General features: G+C 40.5%; 1 protein-coding gene across 1 annotated transcript in view; it reads right to left on the reverse strand.

Annotated features, from left to right (window-relative positions):
* Positions 1 to 9,031, reverse strand: part of LOC110560032 (A disintegrin and metallopeptidase domain 3-like) — a 42,367-nt gene extending 33,336 nt beyond the window's left edge. The window contains exons 1-4 of the mRNA XM_021655714.1: positions 8,974 to 9,031; positions 8,793 to 8,875; positions 7,184 to 7,239; positions 3,311 to 3,389 (exon numbers count right to left, since the gene is read on the reverse strand). Coding sequence (XP_021511389.1) covers positions 3,311 to 3,389; positions 7,184 to 7,239; positions 8,793 to 8,875; positions 8,974 to 9,031 — 276 coding nt within the window. The remainder of the gene's footprint in view (positions 1 to 3,310; positions 3,390 to 7,183; positions 7,240 to 8,792; positions 8,876 to 8,973) is intronic.
* Between the last annotated feature and the right edge of the window lie 10,578 nt (positions 9,032 to 19,609).

Raw genomic sequence — 19,609 nt, forward strand, 5'->3', positions numbered from 1 at the left:
TAGAAGAGGAACTATAGTGCAGACGCCTGGGACCGTGAAGGAGAGACGAATGAGGTGTGGATGTAATCCAAGGCACAACATATGTTTGTCTAAAATGTCATAACGGAACCCGTTTAGCACAGTTAATGTAGGTTATTAATAAAATAGAAAGCCATCTCAAAACAAAAGTACCCAAGTGGCTTGACAGTAAATGGATGAAATACTAAAGAGCAAAATAATTTCATGAATACCACATCACATGTACTAGCTGAGAAATCTGCTATTGCCCAAATTGTTGGAAAAGATAGCAAAACCGAACCTCCAGAGGACACAGCCATCCTAAACATACAAGCATCAAATGTCTGGGCTTCAAGAACCTTGATGCAAACACTTGGTAACTGTGAAGAGGAAAACGGACCCCGAACACTGTCTTTGTGGCTGAGAGAGAAGGTGCAGGCCCAGCTGAAGCACAGAGAGGAAAGCAGCACAACCCTGACTGAGCAGAAAACCCTCCCTAAGTAGCAGAAGTACAGGCTCTTCCCAAGGGACCAACACAGTGCACCCAGATGCCTATGTGAGGCCATAAAGCAAAGAGTCACAAGTTTAACCAACACTATGCTTTAACCACCGGGAAAAAAAAAATCAAAACACAAAGCAGGAACACGTAAGATAAAAAGACTCTCAACACTTACAAATTAATCAGCACACTTCCTGAGTCGAAGAAGATGACATAAGCGAAATTTAAATATGTGTATTAATTATATGTACCTCGGGATTGACAGGACATGAATCCATTGCTGTGGGTGCAGAGACACCCAAGAGGAGAGATACAAGATGGGCCTAAGGGATATGACAGAAAAGAGGAAGGGGCCATACAATAGAAAAATGCCAAGGAAATCCTAATCAGGTGCAAGGAAGGAAACACAAGAATTAAAAGAAAGAAAATTGAGTTAGAAAACAAGAAGGAAAGGGAGATTTGATTCTTTGATAAATTCAACAAATTAAAAAAAAAAAACCTGTAGATAAGAAAGACAAAATTAAAAAGAAAGAACACAGAACTCCTCCCTGTGAGGTACTGAATGCCACTGCATGACCCGCTGTCAGGAGAGACAAAATGGAGACACTACCAATACGTCTGCATCATCTATCAGCACCTGAGACCACAAAAGGGACACAAATAAAACCTCGGGTCAGCATAGCTAGAAGTGCTAAATAAAGTTGGCAACCAGAAGGCCCCAAACTGTACCACAGGTTTCCCTGGGCCCAGGCACATCTCTGAACAACTCCTCAAACATGTCGGCTGCTAAAATAGATCCTATGCGTCCATGGAAAAGAGGACAATACTTCCCGCATCCTCACAGAGGCCCGTGTTGCCCTGATGCAAAAATCGGTCAAACCTAATAGAAAAGTGAGAAAAGAAAGAAAGCCATAGGCGAATGGCTGTCATGGACGTCACAATAGTCTCTCTGTCATCACCACCAATGCCATGAATGCTTAAAGGAGCTATATCTCAAAGCAGAAAATACTTTTGTCCTTAACATTACCAGTTTTTTAAAAAGAAGAGTTCTACGCTTAGAATTAAGTTTTTTTCTTGGTACGTGAGATGATTTCAAAATCTGATTATTAATATATGCAATCTACAGTATTTTTAAAATCTTGTTTTATTTTTTCTAGATGCCTGTTTTATTTTCTAAAGAGAGAAAACAAACAAACAAAAAAAAGGGGTGAGGGTTTGGAGTGAGTGGGGAGGTGGGGAAGATCTGGGAGAAGGGAAGAGAAGGGAACCACAATCAGAATATATTGTATGAAGAAAAACCTACTTTCAATTAAAAAAAAAAGAATGAAAAAACAAACAAACAAAGATCTGCCATAAGACCCAGCTACCCCAGCTCTGGGTTATCAGTACAGAAGAAAGGAAACCAACACTCTAAAGATACCTGAATAGCCATGCTTAGGGAATCACTGTTCACAACAGCTAAAATATGGACTCAGATCTCAGAGAGATCTCTTTTCAACAGAGGAAAAGGAAACCAATTGTGATCACACACACAGAGTGGGAATAATATTGACATAAATAAAACTACCATCACTCTAGTACAAAGGATGAAAGGGCCTTACTTCCATTAATAATAATACTAATGATAATAATAATAAATTCCAATAATAATAATCCAAGCCCACTCAGACAAGTACCACATGTTCTCTGTCACGTGTGAAAGCCAGAAAGATAAACCTGAGTTTACAGCAGTGGTGACCAGGAGCTGCAAAGGGCCAGAACGAATGGATAAAGGGAATCTAGATTTATTCGTTGTACATGCCATTCAAGTGTTGAAATACCACACTAGGCCCTGTCAGTATGCACAATTAATAAATGTTAATCAAAATCAATTGTAAAATGCGGACACCTAGGAGTGCCCGTAGTTCTGATACTGCCGTGTGCAAGGTGCTGCCAGATCTTTAATTTCAGAGCTGTGTTAGAATCCCTTATGCGATAGCCCACTGTCCCCACCAGAGAGCGTTTGCATGCCACCCCATGTCCGCTGACCCAGCCTGTGCCAATCTGCGTGCCCTCTGCTTTGCGTGTTTTCTCTCTTGCCATTCCACTGCTGTCTTTCTATATGGCAATTCCTACAGTCTCCTCCACTATTCAGGGCTTGTGAGACATTTCCCATCCTTCAGCCTGCCTTGCCCCCCAGCCTGCCTTTTCTTTTCCGTCTCAAACTTCTGATGTCTCCAGGCACAGTGTAGTTGTGCTTTTGAGATGAGTGCTTTCTGGGTGCCAGCCTTCCAAAGCACTTATTTTATTCAGGGGTGGGCTTGCATTTGTCATCTGTTTGACCAACAGTGCTAAGGATTACAAAGCATTTCTTTTTCTTTCCCTCAGTAGCCACCTTAAGCCTATTAAAATCATGAATCTAAGTTGCTCATGATAATACAAACCTGTGATTCCAACACTTATGAGTAGAGGCAGGAGGACTGGGATTTTGCCACCAGCCTAGGCTCCTTGTCTAAAAAATTATCACCACAGTTGGAGGGAGGGAACATGAGAGAGGTTGGGGGGGAGTAAAATGTCAAGTGATATAATAATATTTTAACTAAAAATAAAATTTAAAAAGTATAAATTTTAAAAAATGAAAAAACTTCTAAAGGTAACATTAATCCATACATATACAGGAACATATATCTTCTATATTTAAAAGTATGCATAACAATTTCCAAATTAACAACTATGAGGATATAAGGGGGAAAAAACACTGCTACACATATATGCATACACACACACAAACATACATTCAAAACCAAAATCTACAGAGCAAAAGCTTAGACTTACCTTTATTAAAGAATAATCCTGTCGCAACGTTCCAAGCTGATTATAGTAATATGTCACAAAAAGTGGATGTAAAAATGTCCTATTTCAATCAAAATAATGACATTTTATTGTAATAATATCATTAATATCAATATACAGGTTCATAACAACAAAAATTTCCAGATTAGTTAAAATGTAAATTTACCAAACCCAAATATCTAAAAATTAAATAGACCCGTCTTTTCATTATCTAGCTTGTCTTAGATACATAAAAACTTAAAAGTTAGGACTAAAACCAGGGACCAGCATAGGTCTATGACAAATTATAGTTAACAAACTGATGGTCACAACCACATAGTCTCATTTCTGTTTTAGTTTAACCACAAATACACCTCATGGTATGATAACCTTAGTATTTGCTAATGAGTAAATGGGTTGATTATATATATCACCAGCAAATGCTTTTTTGTAAAATTGCAAACCATCTCAAAATTCCAAACACCTCTTTCTATTTAATCTTTGTAGAACTGTTTAGTTTCATGCCCCATTTTTAAAATGATATTTAATTCCTTGATGGCTAGCTTTTTGTTTTGGTTCTCTATATACCCTAGTTACTAATCCTCAGATATGTAGCTGGTAAATATTTATTTCCCATTCTGTAGGCTCCCTCGTCATTCCAATGATGGTGTTCTTCGTTGTACGGAAACTTCAGGTTCATGACGTCCCCTCCATTAACCGTTGGTTTTAATGCTTGCACTGCTACGATCAGAAGGTCCTCTCCATGCCAATGAATTCAGATATATTTCCTAATTTCTCCTCTATCAGATTCAGAGTATCAGTCTTATGTTAAAGTCTTAAAGCCATTTGGAGTAGATTTTTTTTTGCGGGGTGAGAAATAAGGATCTAGTTTCATTATTCCACATGCAGCTATGAAATTTGACCAGCAACACTTGATAAGATGATGTCTTTTCTTCAAAGTGTTTTTGGGCTCTCTGTCAAACATCAGGTAGCTTTACAAGTGTGGACTTATGTCAGGGTTCTCATCAGATAAACACAACCGACATCCACAGGGTATTTCACCCAAACACTAAGGAAAATCCTTTCTTTTCAGCATCCTAAAGATCTTTCTCCAACATCAATCACATAGTAGGACACAAAGCAAGCTTTATCAAGCGGAGATGACCTCCTTCATCCTGTCCCATCACAAAGGAATAAAGCTGGATCTCTTCAGCAACTTTCTCAGAAGCTAGAGAAAGTATACACAACTCATGGAAACTATACAATGGACTACTGAATAACGGAGTCAAGGAAGAAACCAAGAAGAGGGCATAACATTCCTAAAAGTAAATGAAAATGAAAGCACAACGTTCTGAAATCCATGGAACATAGTTTAGGCAGTCCTAAGGGGTTAAGTTCATAACACTGAGTGCTTACATCAAGAAATTTGAGGGATCTTTAATAACTTAATGATGTACCTCAAGGCCTCAGAAATATAAGAACAGGCAATACCCCCAAACCAGATGGGAAAAGATAATCAAAATCATGGTTGACACTAATGAACTGGAAATGAAAAAAACAAAAAAAACAAATAATCAGTGAAATGAAGAACTGGTTTTCCATTAATAAAATTGAGAAACCTTTTAGCCAATTTAACCAAATAATAAAAGTAAAGAAGAAATGGTAGCTATTATATCACTGAAGAAATTCAGCGAAACATAAGAACACACTTTAAAAATCTAAATTATAAGTGTTTTGCTAACCAATTGTGTCACTGATGCTTCATTTTCAAACTGGAAATCTAAAATCTAAAAGAAGTATTTGCATTTCTGGATATGTGTGTACAATACAATATACAATATATGATATATTGTATTATTTCATATATTATATGTTCATATATATTATATATTACACATTATATGCATGGCCTACAAAAGCTAGTACAAGATATGGTCCCAAAACATCCAATAAGATAGAAACAATAATTTAAAATATCCAAAAACAAAACAAAAAACCTGTGTCCAGATGGATCTGGTGCAGAATTTTTTTCAGACCTTCAAAGAAGAACTAGTGCCAATATTCCTCAGGTTATCACATAAAATAGAATATGAAGAAACATTTCTGAATGATTTTTATGACATTAGTATTACCCTGATAACAAAATAGACATAGAGAGATCCAATACAAAAAAAGAATATTATGGGCTTTTCACTGATGGACCTGGATGCAAAATTTTTCAGTAAAATACTTGGCAACCCAATTCAAGATTACACACAAAAAAAGATGACCCGCTATGACCAAGTCAGCTTATCGCAGAGATCCAAGGATGATTCAACATACATAGAGACTTAAATCATCTCATTAGATGAAGAGAAGCCTTTAATAAAGTCCAGCATCTCTTCATGATAAAAGTTCTGGGAAAACTCAGGGACAGGAGACAGAGCTCTGCATAATAAAGGCAATTTACAAGCAGCCCACTGCCAACATCTTGCTAAATGAAGAAAAATTCAAAGCATTTCCACTAAAATCAGGGACAAGACAAGGTTGTCCACTTTCTCCATTGGTCTTCAATATAGCACTTGTATTGCTAGATAGAGCAGTAAGACTCCTGAGGTAAAGCGGTAAAGATTGGAGAGCAGGAAGTCAAAACTTCTTTATTTTTCAGATGATTACATACATGAATTACATATATAAATGCACACACACACACACACACGTACACGCACGTGCCCCCTCAACCCTAATCATGGCCGCACAATTGATGTCAACTCACTGCTTTTGATAACTCAAGTTTTCTTTCTTTATGAAAGCAATGGCCTAGGCAAGTTTTGCCCTTGTTTGCAGTTTTAACCTCAGTATTTTCAAGATCGACCTGATTTCCTAGGCTGAGATATTTTTCTGAGGCATACACAGTACTCAGGTAAGGTATAATATAATATATATGAACATATAATATATGAAATAATACAATATATCATATATTGGAACCCCACAGATGTGTGAAACAATCTATGAAACCACAAAATTACACACAGAGAAGTAACGACTACACTTTTGTCATGGCTGCATCCATGAGTATGGTCTAAGGCAGGGGTTCTCAACCTGTGGGTCATGACCCCGCTGGCAACCCTGCCTTCAAAATATTCACATCATAACAGTAGCAAAAATACAGTTATGAATTAGCAACAAAACAATTTGATGGGTAGGAAAGTGTCTTAGTCCAGGTTTTATTGCTACGACGAAACACCTTGACCAAAAAGCAAGTTGGAGAGGAAAGGGTTTATTTGGCTTACACTTCCAGATCATAGTCCATCACTGGAGGAAGTCAGGACAGGAACTCAAGCAGGGCCGGAACCTGGAGGCAGGAGCTGATGCAGAGGCCGTGGTGGGTGCTGCTTACTGGCCTGCTTCTCATGGCTGGCTCAGCCTGCTTTCCTATAGAACCCAGGACCACCAGCCCAGGGATGGCACCATCCACCACGGGCTGGGCCCTCCCCCATCTGTCACTATTTGAGAAAATGCCTTACAGCCAGATCTCATGGAGATCTGGCGTTTCCTCAACTGAGGCTCCTTTCTCTCTGAGCACTCTAGCCTCACAAAACCAGACAGTATAGGGGGGTCACCTCAACTTGAGGAACTGCATTAAAGGATTGCCGCATTAGGAAGGCTGAGACCCGTTGCTTTAAGGTCCTCGGTAATTTTCACCTTAAGATATCATTAACTTAGAATGTAGACGATTAGGGTTAAAATCCCACGAGAAAGATTTGAAATCCCAGCTCCGCGTGAGCCGTGAAGACGGCCAAGTGAATGGAGTGCTCACGCCCAGCTTGGGGATGAGCGGGAAGATGGAACCGGAAACGGCTGTGAGGTCAGAGCAAGCACCTGTTGACTTACTGTTTCTCAAGACGGAACGTGTATGCTTTGCCCTCAATTTTGACCAGGTAAGTGACCTGCGGCAAAGTGTCCGGAAAGAGAGAAAGCCATTATTAGAAACATCGGCTCCTTAAAAGAAACGATCTACGATCTACGTATGCACACCTTTCATGTGACATTAGAACCTACGTATACCCAAACTGCAATGACCCCCACAACATATTACTGTCATCACTGAACCTAAAGGGAAAACAAATACAAGTGTCTTCTACAAACTGACACCAGGAGGATAGAAACTCAAAAGATATATGAAATAAACCCATATTGCAAATGACAGCAGTCATTATTCATGAGTTATATACAATTAATTATGAGGTGAGGGGTACATTTTATTCCTATACATTGAAAGATAAACAATTAGAAAACAAGTTTATAATGCCAGTTTCTGTGCCGGAGAAAATAAAACAATATGCAGAGACTTTATAATGGAACCTATAAAACATAAACAAGACATAGTCATGGCTCAGAGTGTCTAGAATAAAAACATAGAGAAATATTTTTTAAAAATTAATTTTAAAATTTCAAGGACATTAAGACAGGGGCTGCAGGGAACCATGAGGAGAGTGGGGTTGGATAGGACCAGGAGATATCATGTAAGAAATTTTCAAAGACTCAAAAAAATATTTTAAGTGATAAGTTCATGGTTTGGAATGTGAAATATTAATGCTTTGTAGACTGAATGTTATCTATGGTCAAATCTCAAGAAGCTAGTTATAAAACTAGGCATGGTTACATTCATGATATACATGTATGTGTGTGTATATATATATATATATATATATTTAAATATCTGTTTAAGAATAGCAAAAGTAAAAAGCTTGTAAGAAGGTGATTTGAAGGCAGTATGAAATGATGACAAGTCAGTGTGCTAACTTTGTAGAAAACAATTGTCTGACTTGGAAGGAACTGAAAACATTCTGAACTATTTTGCTAACACTGCTTCCTCATTGGTCCTATGCAAATGGCTCTCAGAAAATACAAGGCTGTATGCAGGTCAGAAGTTTTATACATATATTGTACAAGTGGAAAGACAATATTGCCATAGAGAGTCATAAAAAATGTATGTGACTAGGTGTTCAGTTGGTTAAAATGAGTACCTCAGAACTTGCGCGAACGGACACTCACTTCAGACACATCTCTCTGTATTCTTCAGAATACTACTTTGACGCTTTACTATTTTGTTTTTCCAGAGGGTTCACATACGTGCGCACTTACAGGCCTGGTGGGTTTTATGGTGCCAGTTTGGAAGTCATGATACAAGGTAAATGTCAGTGCTGTCTCACTAAGAATCTATAATTAGTGGCCATGTTTTCCCTGAGTCCAGCAAGCTGTGCGTGACAGCGAGGGGACCTAGAGGGAAGCTAGAACATTTGAGTCTCACATAAAACACTTGTGCAATACTTGGAAAGTGAGAGAAAACTGAGATAGTTGCCCTTCCTCAGACCAACAGCCTTTAGCACAAGCAGGATTTCAAAAAGACTACGTGGCCATTCAGTGACGTGGGCCAGAAGTAGACAACAGCCATCCTCCCGCCCCACCCCACCCCCGCAAAATCCGCTCTCTTAATTACATGTGCTTCTCCCTCCTCGCCATCCACGACGTTGCTCTCGATTTTCTGTGGCACTGTAATGTGCAGAAGTGGTGTTTCAAAGTCTGCGGAGAGGGGCACAGTGAGTTCGCCGCAGCGCAGGGAGAGGCAGGGGTCTTTGGGCTGAGTCCACCCACGCCAGGTGGCCTGTGGTTTCACCTACCCTTGCCTGTGGCGATCACTTGGCCTAGGCATGAGAGGACCAGGAAGAAGGGCAGCATGGTGTGGCCGCTGGCTTTGCCACAGTGATGGCAGTTGGCGCAACGTTGGCAGCTCGTGGCCCCTGCGCCTGGGCTCTTGGGAAGCAGGAGAGGCAAGGCCGGGCGGGAGCAGGAAGCTCCACAGGGCAGCTCTGTGTCCGCAGGGACCAGAGCCCAGAGGAGCCAGCATTTTCCCTGCAGGGCTCAGAGGATGCCTGGAGCCTCCGGCCCTCAGCCACCGAGGGGCAGTTCTTTTTGCGCATGCTTCGGCGGCCTGTACACCTCTACGCGCAGTATTTACACGTAAAATAAAACGAATGCCTTTCCTATTTTGTAAGAGGAGACAGAAAGCAATGACATTTTTAGATTTTTTTCTTCATTCTTTCTAAACCTCTTACTGTTTATTTGTCAAGAAATATCTGTAGAAGCTAATGATTAATAACAAGAAAAATTAAACCCTTTTTTTTTACTGAATAAATTGCTCTAGATTCTGTCGTCTATCATTTATTTTAATATTCCAGCATTTCACAAGGCCAGATGTTTTTCATATACTGAAAAAAAGTCACCTAGAAACTGTCAGCAAATAATATGTAAAGGTTTTTACTTGTGTAAATGCACGACCCTAAAATGCATGACTTCCTGGGTGGAACCTTAAGACATTTTTTTTTAAATTTAACATAGATGATGAAAGTTATGATACGTGTTAGTTGTTCATGATTTTATTAGATTCTGTGGATGATAACAAGGTAACCCAAATCAGAAATACATGCTTACTGAGAAACATCATTATTGCTTTCACCTGATTAAAGTAGATGCATTTCAAGGTTTCCGACTATAAACATTAAAATAATTCACATTTAACTCAACCTTGAACTTTTTGAAGGCTAACAAGCAACAGGCATGGAGTATCAAATATTATTGATACTGCATGTGTGTCTGAGTCAGGCACAACCAGGAAGGCAGATATGGAAATGCCATATCTAGAAATCATAAATGAATCAATCATAACTGGCTACACTGGTTTAAAATCTGTTGTGTGTGTGCATGCAGAGTGTGCCACGCAGGCGGTACCGGCCTCACAGGTGGAGGTCAGAGAACAGCGTGTCCATGCTCTCCATCACCATGCCGATCTGCAGCCATCAGCCTTTCCTTTCCGGCATCAAGCGCTTCTCCCTGATAAGCCATCTCACCAGCCCTTAGTTTTTGTTTTGTGCTTTTGTTTTCATATCTTACATTTATGATGTTAAAGGTTGAAATAACATCCCACTCCAATTTCACATTTGCATAGTGATGGTAGGAGAAAAACAAGTTGTCCTCTGACCTCTGCACATATTCTGTGGCATTAACATATGTGTGTAATGTATACACACGATAAATAGACATTTTTAAAAGTAAAAAAAATTAAACAGAAAGAAGTTGATACAACCCACAGTCATGCTGGGAAATAGACAGCTGTTTCTATGGGACAAGAGGAACACAAGTGGTTTTCTGTTTGTTTGCTTGCTTGCTTGATTTTGTAGATTTTAGTCAACACCAATTAATTGTAAGCCAACTTTTTATATTTATAGAACTGGAAAGAGGGGAAATTCCAACACAAAGGCCCAATCACCATTGTCTCAGGAACAAAGATAAGATAATAAATTAAGAATGGTTACATTGTGAGTGTTGGCTTTACCTCATTTATCTCAACAATTCCATTCCGTTGAACTGACTTGTGCCAGTTTTTGAAACTTTCACAGTCCATTTCCATGTGGCAGTGTGAGGTGCTTACCACACACCAGCACCAAGTGACTTGGTATAGAGCCGAGGTGGATCCGCTCAGTGTGGCCTGAATTATATCAAATTTGATGCGTGGCAATAACATGATATAACCCCTTGACTTATGAAAAGAGCTATGTAGAAAATCAAGCCTGGGCCTTTTTATTCTTCAGCTTAATGATAAATCTGCTTTTGATGATTTTTAGTTTGTTTCTGCTTGTTTGTGTGGGTGTTTTTATCTTTATGTATGTCTGTGCACCGTGTGTGACTGGGTGTTCATGGAGGTCAAAAGAGGGCATCCGTTTCTCTGGAACTGGAGTTTCAGACAGCTGTGAGCTGCCAGGTGGGGGCTGGGAATCAGGCTGCCATGGGGAGCTGCCATGTGGTCACCTGGAAAAGTAAGCTAGTGCTCTTCACCACCGAGCCCTCTCTCCACCTCCAACAGGTAGCTTGGCATAGTCTCGCATTTATGCAGGATGAGCAGCAACAGCCAAACAGGGACTGGATTTGTCCTTGTATGGATAAATGTCTGAGGTGAGTAGGTTAGAGAGGGATAAGAGGAAGAGTCAATCCACCCTACAGAGTGAGATCGAGGGATGGGAGACCCTGGGTCCCTGGGCAGTGCGGGTGCAGTGGGATCTGCTGACAGTGCCATGTATGCCAGCTTTCTGCTGCTCAGCATGGATTCAGCAGCCATAAACAGAGGCAGATAAGGTAGAAATGGAACTGAAGCGATGGAGAAGACACAAGACACAAGCTCAGCCTCTCAGACACAGGTGATTTATTAGTTCATGGCTTTGAGTACTCAGTTGTCTCTGTGGAAGTGGGAGGAAACCTGTGCTGTTCTTTCTTTCTTTCTTTCCTTTTCTTTCTTCTTTTTGCTTAAAAGGCCAGTTTCTCGTGGTTAGTCCACAGGATCTTCTTTTTAAGGTAGCAGCACGTGGTTAGAGAGTGGTGCTGTGGGAGAAGCCAGATCACAAACAGTGAGCCCATGTTGCTAAAAAAAAAAAAAAAAATGCAGCTAACCTATTTCTAGCTCAAACAATTTTAAAGACAGAGATCACTGAGGAGGAAAGATTAATAACCCATTCATTTCAGAAAAAAAAAATTACCTGGTACCTCAACAGCAAATGCACTTAGTTGTGTGATACAGTTGACTTCTGAAAACACTATATAGAAGAAAAAACTGGTGATTCTGTGTGGTTTTCATTCTTTTACATTAAGTTAAATACTGCCACACATAAGTAGGTGTGTGTGTGTGTGTGTAGGTGTAGCCATCCATATGTAGGAAGGTTTTAATGCTTACAATGGCTGATGCACCAGGCTGAATAAAAAAAAAAAAGAATATTTTTTTTTTGCATGCCTGCATTGCACACACTGTTTCTATCTATTGTTAATGCTAAGGCTCACCTGGATTTGTTTAACGCTCATATTTTGGAACTACGCCCTTTCTAACTCGGCTGCCGGCTTTTTCATTGTCTTAATGGTGTGCTTTAATGGCTGAGATGACTGGTTTTTCACAAGCCACAGAGTTTCTTTCGTGGTTAGCATATTCTGTATCTGTCTACCTGCGTGTAACTGAAGACATCTCTCATGTTTTAGGCTAGACATTCTCTTTCTTACTTTTCACATTCATCTGCATCTAGTGGAGATTTTGCAGCCTGATTCTGAAGTTGGGATCCCTGTATGTGCATGCATATGTGTGACTGAGGTGAGGCTAAAAACTTATCTATACAATTATCTTTACAAAAGCGTGTTCAAACAATCATACCGTTTCTATTTTGCTGAGATATCTTTTCTTTTTCACTATAAATCAACTGAATACAAGGTCTGTGATGTCATTTGTTCCTGTTTTTTGTCATTTTTAATGAAAACTAATACAATGTATTCTGATCAGTTTCCCCTCCCTCGTCTCCTTCCCCACCTCTCCACCCATACAATTCCAAGACTTCTTTCCCTCTCTCTTTAGGAAACAAACAGGAAAAAAAAGAGAGAAAAAAATTAAAAACAATAAAAATAAAGAAACAGCACAACACACACACACAAAATAAACAAACATAAAAAGCAAAAGACCCGTCAGATTAAAAACAAAACTGCCCCTCCCCAAAGCAATGAGGAGGAAAAAAAACTCTCCAAAACTATCATTGAGCTCATTTTGTGCTGGACATCACCCCATCGGCCCATAAGGGTGGTTGTGTGCCCGCTCAGACTCCACTGGAGCAAACAGTGATGGACAGAAAACAGCTTCATGTTTAGGAATGAGAGAACCTTCCACTTCCCCTCTCACAGCTCGAACCCCAGCCGGCTTCAACTTGTGCTGTTCCTGTGTGTGCTGTCTCTTGGGAGTTCATGTGTGTGTCACTATGTGTGTGCTATCTGGAAGGCCCTGTTTCCCTGGTGTCATCCATCTCGCTGGCTCTCATAATCTTTTCACTTCCTCTAGCCCATAACTACCTGATCCCTGAAGGGAAGAGTTTACTGAATGTCTCAGCGTCTCTCCCTGTCTGTATGTTGTCCAGCTGTGTGCCTCTGTACTGGTTCCCGTCTTTCACAAGACCTACCTTCTCTGATGGTGGCTGAGTGAGACGCTGATCTATGAATATAGCAGAATGTCATCAGAATTCATTTATGATGTGTTCCTTTACTAGAAGAATTCATATTTTTTTTCCCCTAGGCCCATGAAGATCTACTCTCAGGTTCTTGGCCTCCTAACCAGTGTTATGCGTGAGCTTTATCTCACATAGTGGGAGTTAAATTCAGTTAGGGGTTTGGTGACTTCCACAATGTTTGTGCCGCTACACGCCAGAACAACATGTAGGCTAGGCACTGTTATAGATCAGAGGATTTGCTGCTAGATTGCTGGTTACCTTTCTCCACTGGTAGCATGCAGGGACATTCCAGTACCATAAGTAATAGCCAGCCAAGATGAAGGCTCTACTTAGGCACCAGCTCAGCTTCTCCATGTTTAATGAGATCTCTAAGTGTGGTCTTCAACACTAGGACTCACCAGTGTGTGGAGATTAACCCTGGAAACAGCCAGGGTTATTTGGGAGTGGTCACGCCTCCCCTCCCCGGCCAACAACTCAGTTAAATACAATCCAGGAGACTCCTGCAGAGAAACTGATTTTTCCTTTGTGAGTGGCTGTGAACTAGGGATAGCTTCTCGATTAGGGATGGGAGCTCGTGTATACACCCTTATTTCAGCACCGGAATCCTGTCTGGTTTGGGTCTGGGAAGGGCAGGTCCTGTGAATTCTGCCATAGTTTTGTGAGTTCTTACGTGTGTCAGTCCTGCTGTGTTTAGAAGACATTGCTTCCCTGGTACCATCTATCCCATCTGGATCTTACAGCCTTTTTAACCTCTTCTGCATTTCTCCCGGACCTCTAAGCAGAAGGATTTGATGGAGAACTGAGTGGCCTAAGGTCCCTTCCTTGCTGAGCATTATCCAATCGTGAGTGTGTGTATTAGTTCTTATCGACTTTAGGGAAAAACTTTGGAGTCATTTTATTACTATCTTTTTTTTTTTTTTTTAGAAGAACAGTAGTATTTAGTTTTTCCTTAGATCCATCTATCTAGTCTCAGGTTCTTGGCTATCCAATCCGTATTAGGCATGAGTTTAGTCTCATGGAGCGGGTCTTAAATCTAATCAAGCAGTGACTGGTTACTCACAAAACAGTTGTGCCAAGGTTGCACCAGTGTATCATGCAAAAAGGTCACCATTGTGGGTCAAGGCTTTGCAGCAGGGCGGGGGTTTACCTTTCTCCTCTGGTAGCATGTTGAGTATATTTCGGTACCATCAACACTAGTCAGCAGGAGTGGAGGCCGAAGTTGGAGAGTAGTTCAGTTTCTCCGTGGACCTGAGATATGTAATTTTTCTTTTCAGAAATATGGCCTTACCATCAGTTTTTGCAGAACAACCCGTAGCCTTCACAATAGGATAAGATGTTGGAGGGTTTTCATGGGGCCCCTTTGGCCAACCAGCTATCTCATTTGTAACCACAGCACGCTCCCTATTCCTTTGTATTTTCTTTAATGTTTCTTCATATCGCATGCTATTTGATAGGTTATATGCCGAATAGAATTCAATAGCTTTACTTCAAGAGTATAATATATTCAGAGCTGTTCTCTATGTTTGATGGTAAACGACTTCTTAATGTTCAATGTGATGGGTGTTTTTTAAGAACTATGTAAATAATGAAATTATCGCTAGAGATACAAAGCAGCTCCCATCAAAACTTCAATTCATTGTCTTCCTGTGTGGCCTGGAAAGGCTGCACCCCCCACCCCCTCACGGATTGGTGATCAGAGAGCCTGCCACTGAGTTCATGCCAGAGACAACCCCTGTTCCTCTTACAGAGGAAGACAATGTAGCCAGTCCTCATGGGACCTGATAGGCTAGGGTCAGATAGAAGGGGAGGAGGACCCCCCCTATCAGTTGACTAGGGAAAAGGCATAGGGGGAGAAGAGGGACGGAGGGTGGGATTGGGAGGAGATGAGGGAGGGAGCCTCAGCCAGGATACAAAGTGAATGAATTGTAATAAATAGCAATAATTCATAAAAAATGCAAATAATTTCAATGCAACTTTTCACAGAAACTAAAAAACAATCTTAGATATTTATATGGAACCACAAAAGACCAAGAATAGCCACAACAGTCCAAAATGATAGAAACACTTCTGGAGGTATCACCACCCTTTTATATCAAGTTGTACTACAGAGCTATAGTAGAGAAACAATTCAAGATGTAGGTGTTGGTGAGGACTGACTCAGTTGTACCATAGGCACTCAGAAAATAAAGCCAACAATCTACAAAAGGGACATCAAGAAACAACAAGCTTTTGTACAGCAGAGGAAACTGTAAATCTAGTCAAGACAGCAACAGGATGGCAGGAAATCATTCTGACTGGCATGCTAGCTCACACCTGTAATACTACCATTCACAAGGCAGAGACGGACTGATGGTGAGTTCATGACCAGATTGGGCTACAAAATTGTTATTTGATTGTGATAAGATCTCTTCACACGGGGTCCAGTATGTGAAGTTTAAGTAATGTTTATCAGGAGGCTTTATGCCCATTCATTAGTGATACTCCCATGTGCTCCTCTCCCTGAAACCACTGTGACATTCTAAATCTGGTTTCATGTCACTGATAAGAGCCTTCCTAACAGATGTGACAGGCATGTCTCTGATGATTATGATACTGAGCATCACACACCTGATGGCCATCTGCATGTGTTCTTTGGCTGAAGGTGTGTTGAAGGCTTCAGTGCTCATTTTTAACTTGAGCCGTCAGGGGATTAGTTATCAAGTTCCTCGCTTTTGTTTGTTTGGGAGGCTGGTTGAGTAGTGACAATTCTATTTAAGTAATTAACTCACTTTGAAACCAAGCTATTGTCGTCACTAGCAGCAGCATTGTTTTGACGTTGTGCCATGAAGTGGTTCTCTATTTTTGAAATTTATAACTTATTCTGGCACTTGGTCTCCAAAATTATTTTTCATTGTCTTTCTGCTCTTATTTTATGCACTGGAGATTTTAAATTTAAGGTTGTCCCACCTACATATTTTGTTTTGTTTTGTTTTGTTTTGATTCTAAGAGGATGAACCTTTAGCAGGAAGGCAAGAGCCATGGGAAAGGAGTAAACAGAACAAATGAGCACCAGGACAAGTTGCCACTCTGCAGAAGGATGCCTGGTGACCACACCCCACACTGGAGCTGAACGCCACCTCCCATTTTACATGGTCTCCATGCCATCAGAGTATGCATCCACCAGGGAGTGACTCCATCAACTAGGTCAGGGTTCATAAGCTCCAGACACTCTGCAGAAGCTCATATTCTTGGAAGCAAGCCTCTAATACATGGAGAGATGTTTGGATGTTTTGATATTTGATGTTCGTGCTTTATCAGATGCCCAAGAACAATCTCGAGAGAGAAGTTTGCAACAATAAACACTTGCAATAACAAAGGAGGATTCTAAATAAAGCCTAAGGTTATGCCTCAAGAAAAAGAAAACCTAAACGTAGGGAGAACAGGAGAAAATGAACTAGTATCACAGCAGAATGAACAACAACAAAAAGCATACGCATATCAGTAAAGCAAACAATTGGTTCTTTGGAGAAGCAAGTGAAGTGAATAAACTCCTAACTAGACTAAGAATTAAGGACAGAAGACTCAAGTAAAATCATAAGTGTAGGTGCCATTCACAAAGGCAAGCCACGGTACCACCCTAGGTGACCCTGGACAGACAAATGGATAAAGAAACTTGTGGTATAAACTGGATACGTGTTGAGACTATGTAGTAGAGCCAGGATTTAACGTTGGGCTCCACTGGCTAAGTGACTAGTCTGAGGCTAACCTAGAATACCTAAAAACCTGACGTTTAATAAAGGACAGAAATGCAAAGAAGGAAGGACTGATATTTGATCTAACCTCAAAGAAGAGAAAGAGAGAGCCAGGTGCAATTGACAAGGCCAGCATCACTTTGGTGCCTGTGTTACTTTCCTTGCTGGTTGCTGTGATAAAATACGATGACAAAAGCAACTCAGGGAAGAAAACTCTACTTAACACACACAGTTCTAGGTGGCAGTCCATCATCAGGGGGAAGTCGAGGCAGCAGAAACTTAAAGCGGCCAGTCAGACCCACAGCCAAAAGCAGAGAGTTGTGGCTGCACGCACCTGCCGTGGGCCAACGTGAGCTAGATAGATAAACTTTCACTGTGACTCCCTCTGGGTGATTCCAGATTGTGTCAAGTTAGCGACTGAGATAATCATCGTGATGCCTAAGTTAGACAGAAGTGCCACCAAGAGTAAAGTATATAAGCCAATATCCCCCAATAGACACTGATGCAAAAATTTCAAGAGAGCCAAAAAGCGATTGCTTACACCTGCAATCCCAGCAACTGGGGGGTAAAAATTATCCTACTGCTTCATCCTTCCGGGGGCTCAAACTGTAGAAATGTGCCACCAGAGTTGAGAAGGAGGGAGTTTAAGTTGCAGCTCCTGGATTTTGAGTAAGATATAAGATAACTGGCTGTTTGTTTTCATTATTGCATCAGGTGAGGTGAGAGGCATGTCCGGGGAAGGACATGTGTTGTGTCTACTTATTTTAACTTGCTGACTTTTAGTTCTTCTAATGCCCATAAAATAAAAATGATGCTACTTTACATTAGTAATCCATATCATTTGCCTTTTGATTGGAGTTATAGTCTAATTTGTATCAGTTCTATGCACTTTTCAAAGAATCATCTTTCGTCTTTGCTTACTCCTTCTGTTGTTTTCGTTGTATAGATTTGTTTCTACTCTTCTTTCCACTCAGTGTCTTTGAGTATAATTAGTCTTTTTCTATGTTGTTAGGGTTTTCAATAAATACACATATTTTATGCAGCAATTTCCTCTGAATTAAGCATTCTTCCTGGAGGAAAGCTTTTTATGACTCAGGAAATTGTAAAGATTAAGATTTAAAAGTGCGGAACTAAAACCGCTTACAAGTCTAGGAAGTCCCTTAAAATTTACATAACACAAAACTTCTCCCTCCCCAAGGCTATCTGAACAGTAAAGACTGCTGAAGAGAGAGAATATCCAACTTGAGGACCTGCCTGCACATCATGTGTAGAGAGAGAGAGCCAGGGTTCCAGGATTCATTAGTCATCACCAATGTTTGAGGAAGCTTTTGGTGATAAATCTAGCTAAGTGTCATTAAGTCATTTTTTTTTAACCCTGTGACTAAGCTCTTTATTCATATTCCTGTAAGTCACCCCAATCAACTCACCATTTGACTGAGGTGGGTTTTAATAGTATCATTACTTTGGTCTGGCGTTGGTTCCTTATGTGGGGTAAGCTCACAGGTATTCATGTCTCCCCATCCCAAAAAAAGTTGTCACCCAACATAAATCTCCTTGTCATTAAAATAATGAAACCTGATAGGCTAGGGTCAGAGGGGAAGGGGAGGAGGACCTCCCCTATCAGTGGACTGGGGGAGGGGCATGGGAGGAGATGAGGGAGGGAGGGAGGGTGAGATTGGGAGGGGCTGAGGGAGGGGCTACAGCAGGGATGCAAAGTGAATGAACAGTAATTTATAAAATATAAATTGATTTTAAAAAATAAAATAAAAATGCTTCTAGTTTTTGTAGATTGTAGAATAAATCTACAAAATTTCTAACAACAGGCTGAGGATGATAACTGCTAAGACATAATAGCGTATCTCTGAAACTTCTCTCAGCTCAGTAACTGATCTCGGGTTTTACTAAATATGTCACCATTACTATGTAACTTCATGCTACCATGGCGAAGGGCTGAAGATAACCACTCACAGTCTGCATGAAATAGTCCCCCTTCTTATACTCTAGCCATTGCTTTGTAAAGGGGATTTTTATAACAGATAGTAAGGAGGATGCCTAATTCATACAATTGATCGATTTTTCCACATATGATCTCTAACTCTACTTTCCTAGATGGATGAAAGAATAAGACCAATTCCAGCTCCAAGGCTGTTCTCACTAACACTTGTTTCTTTGCGTTAATCTCAGAACTATACAGGTATAGAGCACTTTACGGGATATCTTTTTATATATAGATTCTCCTTCCCTCTGCTAATAAATTCTTCCCTCAACCTGCAAATTGGTAGTCTCCTATAAGGTAGCATGAAAGTCCAACCACTGTTCTTCTGGACAGGTCGATGAAAAAGACCAGGATATCACGCAACCACGCTTCACTGTGTACTATTATGAGCTAGTCTAGGCTGACAAACAGAGAAGACCAGAAAGAAATTGTGGGCTACCAACTAGCCATTTTCAGAAGTCCCAAAGCCTAATCTGTACGAGGGATTCATTGTATCACTCCGTGC

The sequence above is a fragment of the Meriones unguiculatus genome, chromosome 4 (genome assembly GCF_030254825.1).
Source record: "Meriones unguiculatus strain TT.TT164.6M chromosome 4, Bangor_MerUng_6.1, whole genome shotgun sequence".
In the NCBI taxonomy this organism is placed as follows: Eukaryota; Metazoa; Chordata; class Mammalia; order Rodentia; family Muridae; genus Meriones; species Meriones unguiculatus.